The 24,551-nt window shown below is 38.9% G+C and overlaps 1 protein-coding gene across 9 annotated transcripts in view; it reads left to right on the forward strand.

Moving 5' to 3' along the window:
* Positions 1-584: 584 nt before the first annotated feature.
* LOC126092132 (iron-sulfur protein NUBPL) overlaps positions 585-24,551 on the forward strand; it is a 30,686-nt gene continuing 6,719 nt past the window's right edge. Inside the window, exons 1-4 of one of the 9 annotated variants that reach the window (XM_049907586.1) lie at positions 585-967; positions 1,052-1,142; positions 3,761-4,416; positions 4,687-5,162. In XM_049907586.1, coding sequence (XP_049763543.1) covers positions 1,055-1,142; positions 3,761-4,416; positions 4,687-5,010 — 1,068 coding nt within the window. In that variant the 5' untranslated portion in view covers positions 585-967; positions 1,052-1,054 and the 3' untranslated portion in view covers positions 5,011-5,162. Of the gene's footprint in view, positions 1,143-3,755; positions 4,417-4,686; positions 5,163-19,627; positions 19,775-24,551 lie in introns of those variants that run through there. The other 8 variants (XM_049907587.1, XM_049907588.1, XM_049907582.1 and 5 more) reach the window with 8 other exon arrangements.

Below are 24,551 nucleotides of genomic sequence, written 5' to 3' on the forward strand. Positions count from 1 at the left end.
TCACATCTGTTATGACAAATTGCCATTCAAAGTTGCGCCGCAGGCCCAAGTTCGAAACTAATGTGACATGACCATACTTGTTCTTGTGGAACCACTGGCCGCGAAAAGGTGGCAGTGATTACATTTGTGACGTGGCAGACAGGCAGATGGATAGACTGACACGTCAGCACCCGTGTCTAGCAAATACTGTAACATTGTGCTATGTTCCGTTACAAACAGTAGACGAAATAAAATAAAAAATCAGTCACTGAACGTTTGTGCTACTGAACGAACATTAAGCAGTATCAGGATACTGTTGTTCCGTTTAACGGCAATTAGTGAAGCCCTTGTACAGTGCTGAGGGGAGTTGCAAGAGTGAGACGAGTAAATTGAACAACTTTTTCTCTGAATTTATTAAAATTTTAAACATGGCTTCTGACCATCATCTTGAGCTACGATGGCACTAAGCCAGCAGTGTGTTTCCACACACAAGTTGGCTCGCATGGTCAATTATGGGGACATGCATGTGCAAGTTTTCAATGCCTTTTGAAAGTGGTAAAATCGAGACTACTTAAATCGATAGTCGTTTGTGTGTTATGACTTGAGTTACGAGCTAGGCCGGTATTACACCATCAATAGGTATTAGGTAGTTGAGTTTAGGAGTCGGAGTTGTAATTATGTTGTTCGATGACATGGGACGTTGATAGGTGCCATTAGTTATGTTATACTGAATGAATTCATGTACAAGTTAAGCGAATTCAGATAATTTGTATGTTTTATTGCAATCGTCTAACGCGTAATCAAATAACATTGATGTCGAAATGGGTTAACATTTTTTTTTATTTGGCAGCTATGATTCTCTCATTTCATTGCACAAGAAGACCTGATGTGATCCGAGAGGGATAATAGCATATGAATGTGAGGTAAAATATATGAGCGAAGTTGTGGCCATTGTTCTCCCGGTAATATTTACACTCTTTAACTGCAGGTGGATGACTTTATTCTGAGTTTAACATGCTACAGCACAATTCCGTGCCACCTCACATTGTCCTGTAGGTTTTTTTTGCCTCAGTAAATGCAGCTGTTGAGTATTCGCTTGAACTCTGTAACACTGAGGATTTCGCAGTTTTCCGGTTATATAAACGTGTCCATTACTGGCTTGTGTAAGTATACATGACAGTTAATCGATAATACAAAGACTAGTAGTAGTTTCTGAGAGCTGTGTGCTCAATTTTTCCTCGCACGTGAAGGTGCTTCTTCTCGACGGGACATGTGGAAATCTACGAATAAATTATGACACTGCTTCATGATTCTCATGTCGGACAGGACGTTAATGAAAACAAGTCGGATTGTCGAGATTGAACAGTCATATTTTTATGTATATTGTAAGGAACAAAAAGAATATTAATTTTTGCATACCAAAGATTTTGAGATGCATCATCACAGAGATGTAAGATCAGAACAGGCCGAACAAAATTACGCCATTAATTTGTATCAATGTTATGCAAATTTTACAGGCGGCATTACAGAAGCGTCCGATTCCTGCTGTCCGCTTTGTACCATGACGTCACCAACATGGAAGAAACGGCTAGTTCCAGCGTAGACAATATAGGGACAATGAAGTCACTCGCATGGATACATCAACAAACGCGATCAAAAATAAAAATAACACAAGAACGTATCACTCCAGAAATAAAATAAAACAAGCGGGACATCCGCGAAAAATTGGAGGTTTTGGGCGGAGACTAGCTAAATGTACGACACTGAAAACTCGGCGCACCATCGTAAAACAATGTCCAAAGAAAATTTAATTAAAAGATTCCGCCACACTAACTAAACCACAGGAATCAGACATTTCCCTAGAGCTGTATAGCTCAACCATAACTATTGATCCAAAAACACATCTCTGAAAAGTGGAATCCCACATTTCCCTTGGCCTATATAGCTGAACCGCAGCTATCGATACAAAAAACCAACACCTACAACTCTGAAAATTGGATCCAAGCCTCGCCAGCTCAAAAAACCAAATACCCCATATTCACTACATGAATTAAAACGTTACTGACCCACCATAAATATACAACGGAGAAAACATCATAATTACTATAGAATAAAACCAAAGCAAAAATTAAATGCTATCAAAATCCTCCAGCAGTACCACCTAGGTTGGCCACGGTGCTCGTGCACACCCACATACCTGTCACATCCATCCCTAACCAAAAAGCAATAAAAAAATTAGACTTCTTTCCACACAACAAACACCTAACTATTCAGATCTAACAAAAACACCAAACACACAAACAAAAAACCTTTGTAAATCACTGAAAACACTTCCACAACCCACGTTACTGCATCAACTACCTAAACTAAGAACCATGTTAGCACAATGACAGCCAAAACTCAAGTGAACCCAATACTACATGTTAAACTAACCACTCCACAACCAAATGGCTTCATCAAATAAAACACCATATCCACAACAAACCAACTCAAAAACACCACGCTGTAGTGATGTCTCTCACCACATCATCATTACATTATGGGTCAAAGCAGACAGGTGGAATTGGACGCTTCCGTTGACCCTTACAAATTCTGTGGCTATTGTTCTTTTTGTAATATACTAAACTTTAAATACTACACTGCTTTGCTAATAGTGACAGTTGTAAACCTAATGATTGTGTCTAGGCAGCAGAATCATTGAGAGTTTTCCTTATTTCATTAGAATGTAGAAACTTGGGGGGAGGGGGGGGGGGGCGGAGCTATACAACATAGTACCCGGACATATAACATCTCCTTATGAGCTACATACGTTTAAAAAATCTGTGACTTCTACCTACTGCAAAACTACAACTTTCTGTTCAGTATTTTTTATATGCAATATGTAATGTAAAATATATTTACGTAGACAAAAAATAAATTTATATGGACAAATAAATAAATAAAAAAAAGGTCTAACAATGAGTGGGGAGGGAATAAGGCAAACAGTCTAAAGGAAATCTGCAGAACTCTGAAATGTGTGAGATATTGGGAAAAAGTTGGTAGGTATAATTTGAAAAAATGAATTTACAAGGTCTATCAGATCATGCCACTATTAGTTTATTCTGTTGTTACTTTGGGATACCGTTTTGATCAGGGAAGAAAATCAATGCTTTGGGACATGTGAAGCAATGAGAAGTGTTCCTTGAATGGAGAAGGCTCATTTAGTTGCAGAATTTGCTAATGTAAACATGTAGAAATTTAAATTTGTCCTGTGTCATATACAGAATAGTAGTTTGCATCATTCTGTGGTTATAAAGATTATCATTGGAATGTGATAGTATACCCTCTTTAGTCTCTTAGTTTTGGTTACAGACTGATTTCTAATGTAGGCTGAAATCTAGGTTAGTGTGGGAGGTGACAGTTTGGTTACATTGGAGAAGCAAACAACTGTTAATAGGAAATAATACCCTAATTTTTGCTTATTTTGTTATCCCTGTAGATAATCTGAAGATACCTCACAATAGGAAAATGTGTTTTTAATAAAAGAATAAATTGCAACCAAGACTGTTTTTAATACATGTATCTTATCAAGATATTTGCTAGATCTTTCTATTAAAGTGGATTTATGCTATCCTCATATCATGTTTCTCGTGCCGGGACTGTCCCAGTAGAATTTATGTGTAATCAAAGCGATAGCTATCATAAACTATGAATCATCTCTTCATCTTACTAGGGATTTCGTTATGTAGGGTGTAGGTTGTCATACATGGTTCTCATGTAGTGTACTTTCTTTCCAGAACAGACTTTCTGGCAGTTTCAGTTCCTGTGCCTCCGTTGCTTACAGTTGTTACAATGAGAAGAAGTGCAGCTTTGAAATCTGTGAGAGTATTATTGTCTGCACAGACAAGAGATCTATATTTTAGGAAACAGTACTCTTCCTTACACGATGCAAGACAGAGAGAATTAATGGCAAAAGGACTTCCCAAAAGAAAGGCAATACCAGGTGTGAAGCAAATTCTTGTTGTAGCTTCAGGCAAGGGTGGTGTCGGCAAGTCTACAGTTGCTGTTAACATTGCTGTTGGGATGAAATGTGTGGAACCACAGAAGGAGGTTGCCTTGCTGGATGCTGACGTACATGGACCTTCAGTGCCTTTGATGATGAACTTGCATGAACGACCACTATTGACAGAAGATGGTTATTTCATACCTCTCATGAACCATGGTGTCAAATGTATGTCATCTGGTTTCTTGGCAGATGAAAAGTCACCTTTTGTGTGGCGGGGCCCGATGGTTATGAGTGCCATACAGCGTTTGCTTCGTGGTGTTGCGTGGGGTTCGGTAGATTATCTTATTATCGATACACCACCTGGCACTGGTGATGCACATCTATCACTGATTCAGAATGTACCGGTTTCTGGTGTTGTCTTGGTGACTACACCTCAGACTGCTGCTGTGCAGGTATATCTGAAATACTACATTTTGTTGAGGTATTTAGTGTCTGGTTTGTTGGATCATTTAATACATTTTTTTGTGTGTTAATACTTATCTTGTATTTCTTGTTACCGTTTTTATTTCTCTACTATTCCCTCCTGCTTTCATAACTATTGTTCACTACATGCACCAAATGACTACATGACATTTCAAAGAATTTATGATATCTTTCGTTTGTTTTGATTTCGTAGCTAAAACTGGGTTAATATTTGAAGTGGATTTTTGTGTGTTTTTCAGGTGACAGAGAGGGGTGCTCAGTTGTTTAAGAAACTTGAAGTGCCAATATGTGGTATTGTTGAGAATATGGCATCAGTTGTTTGTACAAATTGTCACTCCCATGTTCCACTCTGGGGTAGAAATAACAAAGCTGCAGAAGTGGCAAGTGATCTTGGAACTGAATTGCTTTGCAGTGTGCCCTTGTCACCTTCGATAGCAGAATGTACAGACTTTGGTGCACCCATTGTCATTAGTCACCCTGACAGTGAACAAGGTTCTACTTTCATTATGTTGGCCAAGAAGATCTCAGCTTTCCTCAGTACATCTGAACATATACAAGAATAATTGTATGCAGTTGATAAGGCTGATTTTCATAAAAAGATAATTAATTATACGCAGTTGACGAGGCTGATTTTTATAGAAAGATAATATGTTCATGCACTTTCATAAAAGGTTGTAAACTGTGGTGCATTTGTAAGATTTGGTTTCAAATAAATAGTGACATCATAGTTTAATTAACAACTGCATTAAAATACACATTTTTCCATCCTTCTGCCCAGAGCAACGATATAATAAACTTTGAGGCAGAAACATAAGACAATGTAATAGGCTACTTAAATGTGGATTCAATCTTAAAATTATTCATTTTAGATATCCCGTGCGAATGTTCAATGCAACTTCAAACGTGTTCCTCCTGTGATTGTTCTGTTAATCTTTATTCACATAGTTTCACTACACACTAATGTCCGTTTCCCTCCAGGCTCCATATGGACATCTTCAACAAGCTGTCAGTATTTTGTTGTAGTATTATATATTACCATGTCTCATATTCTGGTATTGCACAGTGAATGTCATGCCATCATAGCTTGTTAAGATTTATCATATGTTATTCACATTTCTTGTTTTGTCTACCTGTAAGTGGACTTCAGTCTATCTATATAGTCGTATAAGATGTGCGAGGGTCACTCCAAAAGAAATGAACACTATTTTTTTTTTAAATCCATCTTTTATTCTACGTGTTTGAAAGGTTTACAGTGTGTAGATACATCCTTTAGGAACAATATTTTCATTTCTCCACATAATTTTCATCCCTCTCAACTGCCTTACGCCATCTTGGAACCAGCACCTGTATACTAGCACAGTAAAATTCTGGACCAACCTGTTGGACCCACTGTTTGGCAGTGTGCACAAGGGAGTCATCATCTTCTGCAAACACTTCCTTCCCCTATCCCAATGTAGCATGACAATTCATTCACTGTGATGCGTCTGTCAGCAGTCACCAGTTCGTTAACTCTCTGCACATTGTCTGGAGTCTGTGCAGTACGAGGCCTGTTGCTGCGAGGACAATCCTCAATATTGCCGTGCCCGCTTTCATCACGTAACCTGCTTGCCCACTGACTAACTGTACTGTGATCGACAGCAGCATCTCCATACACCTCTTTCAAGCTCATGTGGATGTTTCCCAATGTCTCGTTTTGACAGCACAGGAATTCTATGACAGCACGTTGCTTCTGATGAACATCAAGTGTAGCAGCCATCTTGAAGACATTCTATGATGGCGCCACTGACGAGAACAGGTTGAACTAAGTTTGAAAACAAGCGGGAAGGATGTATCTACACACTGTAAAACTTTCACACACACAGAATGAAAACTGTATTTTTACAAAACTAGTGTACATTTCTTTTGGAGTGACCCTTGTAATATCAGGATGTATGTACTTGTCATTGAGTGGAACTCTTATTGGGCACAGTCAGTATTAATATCAGGAAAAATCAGAATCCATGCTGAAGTTTAGGAAGGACTTAACATTCGTTTGAAATGGGTGTCCACAGACACATCCCACTGGAGGCCCCCCCCTCCCCCTCCGACCCCCCCCCACCCAGTTTGTTTTTATGTGAAAAGATACGGTTATCAAAGAGAGACGTTTTTACATCATCAACCTGGAGGAGAAGACATTGGTTCATTAGAGGTGGTAAGTTATAAGGTTATAAGGAACAACCACTGGGCATTGCAGTTTTTGTAGCTGTAACCCAGACTAGACACGAGAGGCAGGGTTTGTAGAATAGAAAGGTGTCTGCACTCCAAAGTTTGATGATGAGGAAGACTGGGTGCACAGTCATGTGGCAAAAACACAACCTCTGATGGGTAGCCACCAAGGTGCTGCGATATTGTTTAACTTTAATTCTGCAGTTTGGGTTTGTAAGCAGCCAGCAGCTTACTTAGCAATGCAGTCAACAGCCTGGAATCAGCATGGGTGTATGTGCTGTAAGCTAGAATATACTCAGATTTTAACCTATTAATGGCTGTAATAAATACAAAAAATCTTGTCAGCTGTAAGTTCATCTTGATTTTATTTTATAGGTACCAGTTTCAGTAGTGATAACACGCCATCGTCAAGCCCTAAACACCAAATTTACAGCAGTGCTAACAATAAGTCTACTCATATGTATGTTATTGATTAGTGGCAAATATGATTCCATAATCCCCAGATAGTATCCTTATCCTATGTAATTCTTGTTGTTAACACTGCTATAAAATTTGGTGTTTAGGGCCGGATGATGGTGTATTATGTTGCCAGAACCAGTAGCCTATAAGATAAACTGGAGTTGAATTTCCCGATGAAGGCTAACATATCAGCTGCTGTCCCACCATCCAAAATAGCAAGAATGGATGCACCTAAGTTTAACCAGTGGCTGGTCTTGTAGCACAGATTGTGTGGCAATTATGTTGCTCGAAATTCCGCATCAGCTACTACCAGAAATTAAAAGTAGTAGAAGCCAATTCTACTACAGCAACAGTTACGGAGTGACAACTCTGAGGGCTGCCTATAAAAAAAAAAAAGTGTAGAAAAATAAAGTAAAAATTTTATGATACAAATCTTTATAAACAAAAGTAATTTTCACTCGAATTCTAAACTCTCTATAAATTTACTCTGTATTAGCAGGTGCTGCAAAGTAAAATACCGAGAGCAAGCACAAATTAAATTCAGGTACCACCTTCTTAGGGTTATAAACATTTAATTTCTCCATATGATGAGGATTTTGTGCTTACAAGTGATATAGACACTTTCAGCATACGTGATATCAGTGATGAAGTAGTTAAAGATTTACAGCCAGTCTTAATGTAATTTGAAGTTCACTTAACTCATTTACCGTTCTTTTCTTGAAAAAGAACGCAGCTTCAATTGTGGCAGTGTTGCGTACAGATGTATGTCGTCTGGTTACTTAATATCTAGCTGTGTATTTTGCAGATTCAATCTTTTTCCTAGTTTGCTCCAATTGTAGTATCTTCTGGGGCCACACATTTGATGTAACATGCCTACTGTGGTCTTTCACAAGTAATTGTGTAAGAGTCAAGACCTCACTTTTGTACTTTATTTTCAGATTTTAGTTAATAATTAATATTGATAATTACAAATCAAACAATGCTGAATATTGTCTTTTAGTTGCAAACATTAAGCTAGTTGCTTATGGCTTCTTTATTAGCATATAGAAGATGATTATAATAGAAATTCCAATTACAAAATGCTGTAAAAAAAACCTGCTGTCCAGATTCACGTCAAATTTGGAGGAAATATTGTGAGAGAAAGGGGGGGGGTGTTATGGGGGAGGGGAATTTGATGAAAGTTATACCACTAGATGGTAGTATAAGCACCAGGATATACAAAATAAGATGGGAGGTGCATGGCTGTACCTCAGTTTACATCCGAGACTCTTGGCATGACTGTCTCAATGCAGGATCGTGTGTTGTTGGTAAAGCACTTATATGGGAATAGGGATTGTGTGCCAGTAGCTCAGCAGAAGTTCCAGACACTTAAGGGTATGAAAAAAGCCGTTGGTCTGATGTCTGCCAAGGATGTGGAGAAAAAGATGATGAAATTTTAAGACAGGTTGTCTTGAGGTGCACTGTGGCTGAAGGAAGAAAGCAGTTGATTCGATGTCAATAGAGGATGTGACCACAGCATTGCTGGAAGGCTTGGGTGGTGATGTGCAAACATGCAGTGCGTGAGGAATTGCCCAAACTTTGGACATGTCTTTGACCATGATGCATAAAATTCTACAAAACACCCTGCATTGCTATCTCTACAAAATCACCCATGTTCAGGAGTTGCTTTTTGCTGACCTGCCAGTAAGATAAAGGTTTGCACTAGGATTTCTGGCTCGGATGGCAGTGGACAGTGAAACAGTCTGTGGACAAACAGAGCCTATTTCCATCTCCAAGGACATGTCAATATATAGAACTGCAGAATATGGGATATAGAAAATGTGCTTGCACATCAACTGATACCACTTCATTCTGCAAAGGCAACTATGTGGTAAGGGTTGATGGCATTGTTTATCTTAGGGCCACTTTTTTTTTTGAGGTGATGTGTTGTGCAGGTATGGTTACCTGCCCTGTCACTGATAAACACTATCAGTCTTTCATGCCTCATTGTCATTCCAACCCTTCAACAGTGTGAATGTGTGTGTAGGATAATTTTTATGCAAGATGGTACTCCACTCATTGCACAGCCAGTGAAGCAGCTGCTGCAGAGACATTTTGGAAAGACTAGAATTTCTCTACAGCCTGGCCATCAAGATCATGTAATCTGTGTGACTTCTGGCTGTCAGGTTATCTGAAAGATGCTGTGTTCACTGCTCCAGTTACAAACTTAGCTGAATTGAAAGCATGTATTGCGCAACACATTCTGAACAGAACCACCCGGACGATCCATTCTGTTGTGAAACTTGCTGTTTCTCAATTTCAGCTGTAGAAAATGGTGGTCAACATATTGAGCATGTCTTGTGGCAGTCTCATGACAAATAAAAACCAATTTTATTGTTGCTTTTTATGTGGTTTCTGGTCTTGGTAGACTGAATTTTTGTATCTGACGTGTACGACCTTCCCGTGGTGGATCAGCTTACTGAACAGTGTCACAGCTATGGAGTGCCAAAATTGTACAGCCTAGCATATTGCACAGTAGTGTGTTTAATCATACAATGGAAAATTCAGGATGAAATGCAAAAATATTATGAGAAGGAAAGTTGCGACTCACCATATAGTGGAGATACTGAGTCACAGATAGGCACAACAAAAATACCCTCACAATTGGACTCTCACAATTGTGAGAGTCTTTTAGTTGTGCCTATCTGCAACTTAGCATCTCTGCTATATGGTGAAAAGCAACTATATTGTTACAGTACTATGTTTGGTTTAAAGTGCAACTCACACCATAGTCTTTGTATTTAAATTCATCTGTGGTTTGCAGCCAAGCTCGTTTATGTTGTGATACAGAGCCATCTAGTGGGAATTTTTTAAAATTTTTTATTGTTTACATTCTGTTTCTCCCTTGTCTGATAATACTCCCTTCAAATTTGATGTCATCCTGAGCAGCGACTCCTTTTTTATAGTGTTATGGAATTGGAACTTCAATTATAATCCTCCTGTATTTTGCCATTGTAACTCCTGATGTAGTTGTTACATTGCTACAGTGCCTTGAAAGGCCTTGCCATTGCTATGCATCTAATTTCTGTTGCAGAACTGTAAGGAAGGGTACTGGTTGTCTCTGTGCTAAAAAATAAATAAAATGCAATGGATCTCTTGAAGAAATAGTAAAAATCATTTGAGTTTGTACTGTCATTGCTTGTTAAAGGAAAATATCCAGCTGTGGTCGCTGAGATTTATTAATGACTAGCTGTTTTTCGCAACTGTGCTCAAATATTAGTAGATTTGTTATTTTGAGTCATGATGAGTAAGTAAATTACTGCACATCCAATAACATCTGCTGCCCACATGTCTGCCTGTTTGGGTAAGCATAGCTCGTGATGTGCTCCTTGCTTTCCTCCCTTGCATTCAGAGGATCAGGGGCAGGAGGGTGCATCTATGCTTCATGCTATTGAAGTAGTGTGAAGTAGGGATGAAACACAGTTAAGATTGTACAAGCATTATAGTCATTAGTTTGTATCATATCTTGTAGCACATATCAACCAGTAAGCTCATTTTCACAAATATGATAATGTTCAGAAGTAAATATTTTACATAACTGAAGTAATATTCTTCAAATTAATAAGTATCTTGTACTACAGAGTTTCCAAAGAAGACTGCATTTTTCCTCAGGGTTCAAGATATCTCCTTTCAAAATTTGATTGAAATCAGCTAAGCGGATTTAAATGTCATACATGATGTGGCGGTTTTTCACATATCTCAGTGTTAATGGCATCATATATCATGAACTGTATGTTGTATGATGATATAATTTTGCTGGTAAATTCAGTGGTATATGTGAACACGGTCTGCAAAATGTGTCGCGAATACAATTAGCAGTAAAGAAGTAGTAAATTAAAACATCATATCTGATGTGAAAATGCAGTAGATCGTAAACTGTTTACCTTCATCATTTTGGGGGAGTGAGGTGTCTTGAGAAAAAGTTTCGTAAAGGTTTGAAATTATATTTAAAGTTCATTTCAAGTCACTGAATGCCCTTGTTCTGAAGTATTGGATGAATAAAATTTGGGTATTCACACTTTGTGGCGTGCAATTCTTTTTCATCCCACCTCTTTGATAGTTAGGTGGTTCTCACCTCCACAGCGATTCTTCCCAGATGGTGAGTGATACATATACCATGTGTGATTGAAATCGGTCAAGTGGTTTCAGAGGAGATGTGGAACATACATACACACATCCATGATTTTAAACACAGATTTTGATCAAATGAAGCCTGTATGGAGCCCAAAATTATACTCAGGTTGTCTACAAAAACTCAATGAAAATTTGTCTAGAAGTTTTGGAGATAAGCATGTTCAGACATATACAGACACAACAGTTTTACAGATGCCTTTTTAATATAGGCACTTATATTCAATGATGTACATACCATTTCTGTGAAGTGAAGAGTGAGCAGAGCTGTTGGTAAGAGAAATGGCCTTTCCAGGAAGAACAGTGAAAAATCCATACTGAAATGCAAGAATTTGCTTGTTTTTTTCTGTCTGGCTATATAATGCAAAGTGTGTTGATTTAGGTCAATTCCAGTCATGTATGTTTCTTCTGTTAGTTACAGTAATTACCAGTATCAGTCATTTCCATTTGTATATTTGAGATACTTACTTTAAACTGATGGATAAGTTTACTACATCACAAATAATGTGCACAGTAGGTGGAGAACAATTCTGCAGAGGAAAATGGGTTTGGTCATCTCTGACATAATTAACACTTCTATTAAAGAGATGGCATAAAAGTAGTGGTGGATAATATTGGGTGTCCCAATCAAAGGGCTACAATTTATATTTAAGTCAGTCTTGCCTCAGAAAGCAACACCCAAATAAACCAAACGAAATACTGTAATTGCCATGTAAGAGCAGTAGAAATTGCGTAGAGAATCTGTTGTTACAGACAGAAGTGACAAATCAATAATTCATCAAAAAATGTTTGACTTTTATATGAATCTAAAAAAGTGCCAACATTACGCAAACTACTGTGAAATACTGTAGGGGAAAAGCTTCCTTGGCAGAAAGATGTTGTATACAAGACACTAAGTGAGATGAGGTGAGCTTGGAAAAAAAAAAAAAAAAAATGCAAGTAAAAGAAAGACTCCATTAGAGAAAACTGATGTTATTGACTGGCAATACAAATACTTGACTCAAGTGAAAACTCAAAGCAGTGTACAGAATGGTCAAGGGCTTATTGGAGAACAGGATACAGAGTCCCTACATATGGGGAAGTATGATGGAAAACATCAGTCACTCAAAGATCAGTCCATTGCACACTAAGGCCAGTAACATGAGTTTACAAATAGCCTTCCAGATACTTGCTATAATTAAATCTCACCGTGCCTGATTGAGAGGATAGCTTCTTAGTTGCCTGGGAAGTGCTGCACCATCAACGCTGACACAGCATCAGCACTGGCAGTGTGGCATGTGGGACCCCTGCTTTCCTACTCCGGCCCCGAGGAAAGGATTGAGAATATTGAGGGTGTTACAATTTGTAGTAATAATTATATGTTGTACACTTCTCCCTCTCCACAAAGGTCCATGTGGTGTGGTGATTTTTCTTTGATTGAGGCTTTTAACTAATGGAGGGAGTATTAAAGAAAAAGAAAAATTTAAAGGTGTTAAATTCACAATATGCAATATGTGAAGGTCATGAAAATAACAGCAGCAGCATTCATCTGACTGGCCTTCTGATGAGCTGTGGCTGTGGCTTGGTGATGTGACGAGATCCCATAGGCGGGTCAGAGTAGCTGTCAGGCTGGTATACGTGGACACATGAAGAGTAGCTGAAACTCATACGACTCATATGAGCATAATAATTGGGAAATTAGTGCTTTATCATTCTACAGAGAGTACTATATAGAACGTCATAGCCCAAAATTTATGTGAAATCTTCAGTGATTTAAAGGAGGTAGAAGTTAAGAGTAATCACTCTGATCTTTTACTTTCTTGCTTTGAGCATATGATAACTAAATATTATGCCTGCAGAATTACATAACTTACTAATGCATTTGGAATAGCAGTGACAAAATCAGAGTTAAGTAATTTGTATATCTTTCTGGGAATTGTGAAAAAATGGCATAAACCATTCTGCTCACTTCATCATAATATCACCCATTAAATCACCTAAATAGCTATATGTTCCTGATGCCTCATTACAGGGTTTAACAGCTTGCTGATTTTGTGCGTGAGCACTTGCACTTGCTCAGTCTCCTTCTCCCAAGCAGAGCAGTTGTTATGTGGTGGGGAGAGAGGGGAAATGTATGCACAAACTGTGATCGATACAACACAGGAGAAGTGACAACTGCGAAATTGGGTAGCGGAGTCACATAAGCACCAATGGCTACTCAGCGCAGTGTAATACTGGCAATTTCTTCACCAATTAGCAATAGGAGTAATCATCAATTACAAAAGGTGCCGTTATCCGGCATGATGACCCTGTATCACATACTTGAAATGGCAGACAATGTTCACAGTCAGCTTGTGAAGATTTTGTTACAGAGCAGCTAGCCATTTGTATAAGATGCAAAAAACAATCAACTTTAGATTGAGAAGAGCTGCTGGACTTGGTAGTAAAAATGAAGAACTTTCTTAGCAGCACTGAAGAAAGTATGCAAAATACTGGTTTATAATGGAATTTATTATTTTCTGTGTAAATGATGTAAATAAATCAGGACTTGTAGTAGAATTGAAAGGAAAAATGTGAAAAATTTCCAGTACCCAAGAAGTCAGAGGTGCTCTGTGCATGATTCACCAGGAGAATGTATGTGCAAAGATTGTCACTTTCAGAAATATAATGAGCGTAGTTCATACAATTAATAATATATGAGAGCTTGGACTCGACATTGCCAATTAGTCCTTTCATCGACAGTGAGGAGGTACCTTCCCACATACTTCGGTGTCCTCCAAGGGCCAATGGATTCTACATTCACACGTCTCTACATTAAAACGAGAAACACATGAAAATTCAAGGAAATTTTGTTGTCCTTTCTGACACATCAAAAATATGTTGGAATTATGTGGAAATATTTACACCCATAGTCTGAGGTGACCACTTTTACTGTAGACAATATGCCTGTTTATTGAGGTTTTATTAAGCATATTCACTTAGTTCAGGTATGTCTCATTACAAATTACGTTACTAGAGAGAAAGACATACTAGAGTATCTTTTCTTACTCCTGAAGATGAGTCACTTTCCAACACTGAATCGGATAATGTTTCAACAGATGAGGAATCTAGTAAACTGAACAACCTACCACTTTATCCTGCTACTTTTCAGAAAGTGCTCTCAGTAGTAGACAATGTTTCGGTCCCTGCAGTTCTGTTCAGTCTCTGCAGATTATCCCACAGAGTCGCCAAAACTCAAGCTCTGTGATAATGATGAGAGCCCTGAAACTTATTGTGATGAAACACTGCCTCAGTATTTGGACATACAGTCTATTAGAGAAAGTTTAGCATTGCTAAAGAAAGCACTTTCAAAAATGAATCATCCATGTGATTATTTTCTTGATATCTGCAATGAAAATATCATTCAGAATATTGTTGAACAAATGAACTTGTACGCATCTCATGAGTGGCAAATTTTTGATTGGGTGTTGAAATACTTGTAACAGACTCTGAAATGAAAGTATTTATTGGATTGCTTGTCATTATGGGCATATACAAATTGCCCCATTTTATCAAATTACTGTGGTTCAGATACTCTTTTGCATGTTGAATCACTGTTGAGAGTGATGACTCAACAAGTGTTTCCAAAAAATTTCAGAAAACCTTCATTTCAATGATAATTTGAAGGCAGTGGGGAAGGCTGCTCCTGGAAATGATGAAATATATAAAGTGAAGCTAGTGCCCTAAATAGTAGCTTCTTAGAGGGATATTGTCATTTCGGTAGCTTATCTGTTGAAAAAGGTATGATTCCTTTCAAAGGAGATAGAGCGTAAAACAATGTATGGCCATGATGCATATAAAAAGAGAATACAGGGATAATGCTAAGACAGACTGTCTACTGAAGTTCCAGGTTGATTGTGGAAAAGAGAAAGACAATGACGCCACTTTTCCTCTTGTTGAAAGGGTTCTACTTGAATTGTATTCACCTTTGAAAAACAGTAAATGTGGTGTTACATTTGACACCTGTTTCACTTCATACTCCCTAATGAAAGTGCCTTCTTGATAATGAAATATATTCTGTATATACTGTCAGAGTCAGCAGAAAAGTTCTTCCAGAAATATGATAAATAACGACACTTTCAGAGATGAGTTCAGGGCACAGATCAAAGATGCAATGATTGTGGTAGATTTGCAAGACAGAAAAACAGTAATAGTTCTGTCTACAGCAATCTCCTAAGGATGTAACAGTCGTTTCTGGAAAAGGAAGAGATGGTTCCATGTGCAGCATGGCTTGTCCAATTGCCACAAATTTGTGCAACAGTATAATGGGCAGTGTGGATCTCTCTGATCAGAAGCGAGCATGGAATAAAGTTGAACAGTTATCTATAAAATGGTGGCACAAAATTGTTTATTTTCTAGTTAGTGCTGCCTTTTTGAATGTGTTTGTTATGCAGGCAGCAGTCACAGGAAATGGAGAGCAGGTAAAGTTCTGTTTACAGTTAGTAATGGAATTACTACCAGGATTTTCATCAAGAAGGTGATGTGGGCGTCCAACTGTATTCACATAAAAAAACAACCCAGCGTTGGTGTTTCTGATGAACTCTTATCAAATGTGGATGAATATCTACCAAAGAAGATTGTGAACTGTATGTGTGGTCATTTGTGTTGCATAAGAAAAGAAGAAAAAAGAACAAGAATAATATGTTCAATGTTGCTTACATCATCTCACAGTCTGTGGGAAGCCAGCTTCCCATTTAAATTTTTAAAAAAATAGATGCTTAATTTTCATCATTTGGTGTGATATGGCATAAATGATTTATAACGAATCACTGAACCCCCAACTGTCACCTGTAATTAGCTCAGGAAAATGTGCCCATAAATGGAGTACAGAATGTTCTTGAAGATATTGACAGCTAGCAAAGAAGTCTACCTTGTTACAGTAAGTTCACTGGCTTGGTGCGGGCTATTTGTTAAATTGTTCTTCTTTTTCTTTTTCCTTTTTTTGTAGTGTTATAGATACGTTTATGGAAATGAGTAACGTGTTCCTGCACTGAAACAGTCTTCAAGGGAAAGTGACCTTGGATTCCTCATACAAGGAGCATTCAAACGACTTAACACTTCAGGTTAAGGATCTGTTGATAATACATTTCATTGGCTGTATACAAGCATTCAAAATGAAATTGTCACTTTGGGAATAATCAGATGGACGGAGCAAATGCAGTTCATTTTCCAAAATTGTCTTCATTGAAGGACTCTGGTATTAACCGATTTTGAATGCTGTCCATCTTTTCTGTTTTATCATAATGAAGATTTCCAGTTCTGATTTAACAATGTGACATCACAACAGAGTGCTTTTCATCTGTTCTCCTCTCCATATTCAGTGAACATTGATAACATTTATTTTAGTCTGCATCTTGAAGTAACTGTCCTGTAGTGCAAAAGGGAATTTAACAACTTCAATTACAGAAGAAAGTTTCTAGATTTCTACAAGCACTTCCCTCAGAACCCATTTCTCTGATTACATAAGTTGACTTAAGGTGTAATATCAATGTTGCGTTTACTTGTGTTTGTGAACAACTATTTTCAAGAATAGGGAACAACAATACAAGTTTGAGAAACTTATTTTCAGGCTGTAACCTAAACTGCACACTTTACTCATGGTATCAGTTAATTCATTTTGTAACCAGATCTGTTGGTGAGCATCAAATCTCAAGGTGCTGAGTATCAGAAATTTCAGTTGATAATTTTACACTATAGTTTAATGAATAACACTTGTAATTGGAATAACGAGCTCCTAAATGCCATCTATGATACTTATTGTTACTTAGTAACATATAAGTTGAATTATTTTCTTCAAATTAGCAGTGTTAGTTTCAAAGACAAAATTACTACTATGATTGAAAATACTCAGTGAAATGATGCTAATAAACACTGAGACAGTTTGAAGCACAATGATTCTCAATCTAATCTGTTATTGGCCACAACACACAAATATTCTTCAGAACTACAACATAATGGAAGCAACACTGAAATACATGAGAAACATTATTTACTACACCTTGTGTTACAAAAAGTAACTGCCTATTCAAGAATTTGTATCTCAGTAAAATGCTTAGATGATGGAGAATCTGGAAGACAGTCACTTCGTGGCAAACTTGCTGGATTGAGGATTTATTGAAATAAGTAGGATTTAATTGGCATCATGATTTAAAAACTTCAGAACAGAACTGATTTGTATCAGTGTTAACACCAAAATTCTATTTATATTTTTACACTGTTAAGTTAATTGAACAGCACTGAAAAGTCACATCTTTAAGTTAACTCACTTTAAAATACAGCGAGGTGACAAAGTCATGGTATACCTCCTTTACCTGGTGTTGTGCAGCAACTCAATGTGGCATGGACTTAACAAGTTGTTGGAAATCCCCTGCAGAAATATTGGGCCATGCTGCATCTACAGCCATCCATAAATGCGAAAGTGTTGCAGGTGGAGCATTTTGTGCATGAACTGACCTCTTAATTATGTCTCATAGTTGTTTGATGAGATTCATGTCGAGCAATCTGGGTGGCCAAATCGTTCATTCAAACTGTCCAGAATATTCTTCAAACAAGTCATGAACAATTGTGGCCTGGTGACATGGTGCATTTTCATCATAAAAATTCCATCATTGTTTGGGAACATAAAGTCCATAAATGGCTGCAAATGGTCTCAAAGAAGCTGAACATAACCATTTCCAGTCAGTGATCGGTTCAGTTGGACCAGAGCATCCAGTGCCTCATTGACAACCTGGGTGCATGGCTTTAGGGTCTGTGCCACACTTGAACCCTACTATCACCTCTTATCAGTCATATAGAATCCAACTGATATGGTCATGAGCCTAGGAGAGGTGCTGTAGATAATGTCATGCTGTTAGCAAAGGCACTAGTGTTGGCTGTGTTCTGCCATAGTCCATTAATGCCAGAATTTTGTCACATTTCATAACGGATATGTTTGTACACCCCACATTAGTTTCTGTGGTTATTTCACCCAGCGTTGCTTCTCTGTTTTGGTCGTTAAGTGAAGGTGGTCTGCCACTGTGTCGTCCATTGTGAGGGGTAAAGCCTGAAATTTGGTATTCTCGGCACTCTCTTGACACTGTGGATCTCGGAATATTGGATTCTCTAACAATTTCCAAAATGGAATATTCTATGTGTCTAGCTCCTACTATCAGTGTGTGTTCAATGTTTGTTAATTCCCATCGTTGGCCATAATCATGTTGGAAAACTTTTCATGTGAATCACCTGAGCACAGATGACAGCTCCACCAATGCACTGGCTTTTTATACCATCTGTTTGCAGTACTACCGCCATCTGTATATGCGCATTTCACCGTGCCATGAATTTTGTCACCTAAATGTACGTGTTTATCGAGAAAGTACTAAATTCGCTTTCTAGTCAAATTAAATGTACTATTATACCTAAAAACAAAGATGATGTTACTTACCAAATGAAAGTTCTGGCAGGTCGACAGACACACAAACGAACACAAACATACACACAAAATTCAAGCTATCGCAACAAACTGTTGCCTCATCAGGAAAGAGGGAAGGAGAGGGAAAGACGAAAGAATGTGGGTTCTAAGGGAGAGGGCAAGGAGTCACTCCAGTCCCGGGAGCGGAAAGACTCACCTTAGGGGGAAAAACTTACCTTAGGGGGAAAAAAGGACGGGTATACACTCACACACACACACACATATCCATCCACACATCTGCTTGTGTCTGCTTGTGTCTGTATATGTGTGGATGGATATGTGTGTGTGTGCGCGAGTGTATACCCGTCCTTTTTTCCCCCTAAGGCAAGTTTTTCCCCCTGAGGTGAGTCTTTCCGCTCCCGGGACTGGAGTGACTCCTTGCCCTCTCCCTTAGAACCCACATCCTTTCGTCTTTCCCTCTCCTTCCCTCTTTCCTGATGAGGCAAGAGTTCGTTGCGAAAGCTTGAATTTTGTGTGTATGTTTGTGTTCGTTTGTGTGTCTGTCGACCTGCCAGCACTTTCATTTGGTAAGTCACATCATCTTTGTTTTTAGGTATATTTTTCCTACGTGGAATGTTTCCTTCTATTATAACCATATCATTAAATGTACTATTAATTATAAAAACTCTAAAAACACATTTCCATAATTAATCACCGATGCAACATTATACAAGTTATTCAAAAGAATCATTAACATGTATTCTATTTCTAATGCAAGTCTTGTTTTATAATAAACAATTGTGTGAGGCAATCCTATTGTAACAGATGTATTGATACTTGGAGCATTATCAGACCTTGAACATTTCTAAGGAGAAACTTACTTGTAATGTGGATTTTTTAACAATAAGACATGTTTGTAAATTGCTCTGTTTGTGCAGCTGTTGAACACCATTGATGAAGAGCGTGCTGTGTATGACACTCAGTAAAGATTTGCTTAACGGTGATTTCAACGCAACATCTACAATGCGGACCCCTGAATGCTCTTGTAAAAGGGAAAAAGCACAAGGAGATTGAGAGTACAAGAGGTGATTGAAAGTTATTAAATGTATAATATCTGATTGAGAGTATGAGAAATAAATATCTTCTTAATAATGAAATGATGTGGCAGCATTGCATTTTTAGTTTATTCGTTCCATTTGTAGCAGTGAAATCTCATTTACAGTGACTTACACATTTCTGCATGCAGAATTATCCAGAAAAATATACAGTATCTCCTCTCAAGTTCCTACAAGGGTCACCCTTCTTACATGATGATAAGTTGATGGAGGGATGTAGAGGGTAACTGGTGCTCGTGGGCCTGCACTTACTGCCTGCTCACAGAGCATGAGATCATGACTGTGAAGCCTTGCCCTAATATGTTCTAAATTAGTTACTCCAAACTAGACTAAGAAAATAATTAGGAACTATACTGATCTCTTTCACATATCTAAGACTGGGTTAACAATAGCAGGAATATCCAGTTTTATCTGTGTGGCTAAACTGATAAAAAGAGGAAGAGCTTTCCTTCTGTAGATATCATAATAGCCATAATATCCTCCTCTAGTTACTCATATTCACAAGAATCAGTCATGAGGCAAAAAATGCATAGCTGTGATCTCTTCAGCAATGAGCCATTGTAGGAAAGCATATGAATGCAGACATGAAAGGTTTCACTTAGAACAATGTTAATGTGCATATGAAACCAAACTGCTAAGCAAAACTCGAGGTTTAAAGTAACTCTCATATGATGTGCCACTGTCAAGTAACATTGCTTGATGAAACTAGCACCCTACATAGAAAGAAATGCTACAGTATAATATGGAAGGTAGTTGAAAGAGATATGCAATGAGACAAAGAGAGCTTACACTTTTATTCAAAAACAATAATTAGACTGAAGTCACCACAACTCATTATGGTCCTATACACATTACAAAAAGATGGTGCATGGTTCTTAATAGTGTGTGTCATTGCTATGGACAGCAATGCATGCTTTGCAACCTGCTTTGCATGTTGGCCATAGGGTTGATGAAGAGTTCTTGTGGTAGGGCATTCTATTACTACTCCAGCCCAGTTGACAACTGCCTGATGGTTGTTGGTACATGCAGATGTGTGGCAGTATGTCTCCTCAATGCGTCTCACACATGCTCAGTGGGATCTAAGTTGGGAAGGGGGAGGGGGCAGGCAGATAAGTCCATTTGCCAAATATCCTCTCATTCCAAGAGCTCCACTATTTGCACTCTGGCCGTCTGCATGTTGAGAAGTAAACATCCGCATGGATCATTGTCCGTTTCATTTGGGTCTGTGTCACATACAACGGTGTGTTTGCAGAGAGTCGGCAATGGTTTTAGATGGCATTATGAGACTGTCATTGCTTTTCTGTTAAGCAAAATTTTGGATGTGTGTGTGTCCCATTTTAATATGGCCTGAGTAGGATGGTTGTAAAGTTGGCCAGATCGTATTGTCCTGCAGTACTATGAATTCACTGTTACTCAGTGCCTTATGCGCGAAAACTTTTGGACTGGTATGGGGGATAGGCGGTGGCATCTGCTTACAATTGATGGGGCTCTCCATCCTTAGATCAATACTGGAAAATCTGCTTGTTCAAGAGGCTGGGTTGGTAGAGCATACTCTGCTGGGAGTGTGAGTGATTCTCCATACAAGATTTCCACTAGTGATCTGTGTAGGTCTTCCTTGAATGCCGTTCAAATGCCTAATAGCACCCATGGCAAGGCTTCCATCCACAGTCCTTGGCACATGAGTGGCACTTTGATGGTTTTGTTCACTGCGCCACAAGCCCTTTACTCTGAGGACTGATACATGGTCATACATGCCACGGTGTCCTAGACAGCAGGTGGCAGTGACAATGTGCACAACATATAAATCATGCAGGTTGCAGCAAGTTCAGCCCGTATGGTTCAGACGACACAGGGCTTTGCAATCCAAGAAATCTGCAACCAGGCTGGTATAAGGCATCAACAGCATTCTGGCCAGGCCACCAGGTGGTGTACATGGCAACAATAGAAGTAATTGCAAACCTCACTTCTTCATGCATTTGCCGTGTCATGTGCCTAAAATAGGCCCGCAAGTATCCATCTGTGAGATGGCTATTTGTGATGGCCTACAAGCCCCAGACAGCAGTTCTATCGCAGCCAGCAACCAGAAGATGTTTAACCAATGCTGCACCAAGGACTTAGCCACTGCCCTGGACAGCACACATCCTCCTTTGGCCTGGGACTCTTAAGTGTTCAACAGTATGCCAGCAGGGACATTGTATCATTTGAACTCTTCTTACATGGACTGACAAGATAGTGTCAGCCTTAAAGTTTTCTATGCCTGTCGAATTCCTATATTTTCTTTACTGTTGGACACTTGATATATCAGCAAGTGAAGCACCTATATAAGATTTCATCAAGTGTTTGTTCTTCCTGTAAACTGATGTTGGCTACAGTCTTCTTTATGCAGAGATTGGGGGAATCAGTGTTAAGTAAGTCTTTAATGCTCATGGCATCTGCTCTTCTACTAGTTTTGTTGTAGTCTGGTTGCAGAGAAATAATATGGATCTATGAGAGGTAGTCTACAACGGTGCTGTAGGCACCATGTAGAGGACACCTGTCATATATTGCGCAGTAAGTTCGAAATGACTGAAGCAACAAGGACTAATGCCTTTGGAGGGGTGCTATATGGTGTCTGCATGTGGCTTGCGATCCTTACAGATAATAATATGTCTTCTTACTTCAATATCTTCTTTAAAACATCTGACTTCTGTGTAGACAGTGAGTAATTTACAATTGCACATGGTCCATTTTGACTGCAAGGCCGTGGATTTTTTTTGAGAAGCCAAGCAGTTGTGCTTCACCTGCCACATCTTATTGTAAGACAGCTCCAATGGCTGAATCACTCGTGTCAGTTGTGACAGTCAGCTGTGCATTGGGTACTGGGTGGGCCAAAGTGTTCGCTTTTGGGAGGAATTCTTCAGCTAGTTTAAATGCTTCTTGCCTTTTTCTTCCTTGTGTGTTAGGCACGGTTAGAGTTCAGTGAGGGGTGGGGGTGTGTCTCTGTCACTGCCATCTGTGACAGGAGACACTGATAAAAATTTATGATGCCTAGGAAGTGTCACGGGTCATGGTAATTCTGCAGAGGTGGTAACTGCTTAATGAGTGTGAAGTGAGGTGGGTTTGATCACTGTGACATTTAGTATGTGTGAGAGAAAGCTCACTTTGCCCTTCCACAATTGTGATGTATCCTCATATATGACCTTGCCCGCATCTTATAGGGCAGTGAGAATTGGTTCCATATGCCATTCATGATCATGTGGGATGGCGGAGAATACTGTTATATCATAAAGATAAATGTTAACAACAGTCAAATTTGAAGAGAACTTCATCAGTGAACTGCTGCCAAGTTTGAGCAGCTTTCTTTAGTCTGTAAGGCATGAATAGGAAGCAAAAAGTCCAAATGGTCTGATTATTGTGGTCTTAGAGATGTTGTTTGCGCTAATAAGTATCTTGAGGTAAGCTTTCATGCAATCAAGATGCTGAAAGTAATGGTGCCTGCTAATGTGTGTTTTAGATCTTGAATATAACGAATTGGTTTACAGCTGGGTATTGTTCGAAGCTGTGTAATCATGGCAGTGTCTCACAGAACTGTCAGTTTTTGGTACAGTTTGTATTGTGGAAGCCCATGAGCTGTCCAAAGGCAGACTATCCCTGATGGTAATAGTTCATTGACCACCACCTTGCAGACCACAATTGTGTCAATACCAGCCGATGTGATTTATGGTGGAGCAGGAGTTTTGAGAATTCGATGCAATATACCATTAGGGATGGTGCATTTTTTAACTTTCATTTGTGTCTGGTTGTCTGAGGGGATGGTACATTTACTTGATTTGCTGAGAGATAAGGCAGAGTGTGCCATACTGATCTGTGTTTGACGTGGTGTGCTTGCAGTCATTGACTTATGTAGTGACAGTGAGACATGGTCAGTCAAAGTGGTTATGGTGAATGTAGTGCCAACCTTGGCTGTGTGAGCGAAAGACTGTAGTATTGCTCATGCACATGAATACAGCAGACACATTGTGTATGCATGAGTATAGTTCTGAGTTGTCAGTGTGGAGTGCATCCAATACTTTGCGGATGTCCAGATAAAGCTGCTATGTCATCATTAGGTACTCCGTCATTGAAAGCTCTCCCTTAGTGTGTTAGAACGTGTGTCCTCATCATTCTAATGCTCAGCAGGGCACTAGCTAGTTTTCGATGGACAAGGAGGCAGCGAGGCAAACAACCGTGGGATTAGTCATCTCGTATCATGACATATTAGCACTGCATTTTTTAAATCTGGCAAAGGCATCAGTGCCATAGGAAGTTGATGCCTACTACTGGTTCACTCACATCGGTAACGTATGGAATCCATGGAAATTGTTGATGTGAACTTAGTTTCAAGGTACAGTTAGTGGTTCTATGCAAGGTGAAATTTGTGGCATGAAGTTGTAGGGATTTTGTGCCTGATAGTGTTGCATTTGTGTCCTTCAGTTCTAAATTGATGTCTGACCCCAATACTGACGAGGAAATATTTACATATGCTTTGAGCCAAAACAGTTTTCCATCCAGTGGTGGGTGTGACGCATGGAACGTTTGCTGCACACATTGTGGACATTGGTGGGTTGATGTGTCGGCATGGGGTGCTTTGCCTATTGAGGCTCGCTTTTGCAGTTTAGGTAGCTGCAGGGAGGCTGGTAGTTGTATGATACTACCAAACAGGACACAATATCAACATTTTGGGGACTTTGATGCAGTGGTGGCAATTGGAATGTCATTGCCATCTGCA

The sequence above is a fragment of the Schistocerca cancellata genome, chromosome 7, assembly GCF_023864275.1.
Source record: "Schistocerca cancellata isolate TAMUIC-IGC-003103 chromosome 7, iqSchCanc2.1, whole genome shotgun sequence".
Classification (NCBI taxonomy): Eukaryota; Metazoa; Arthropoda; class Insecta; order Orthoptera; family Acrididae; genus Schistocerca; species Schistocerca cancellata.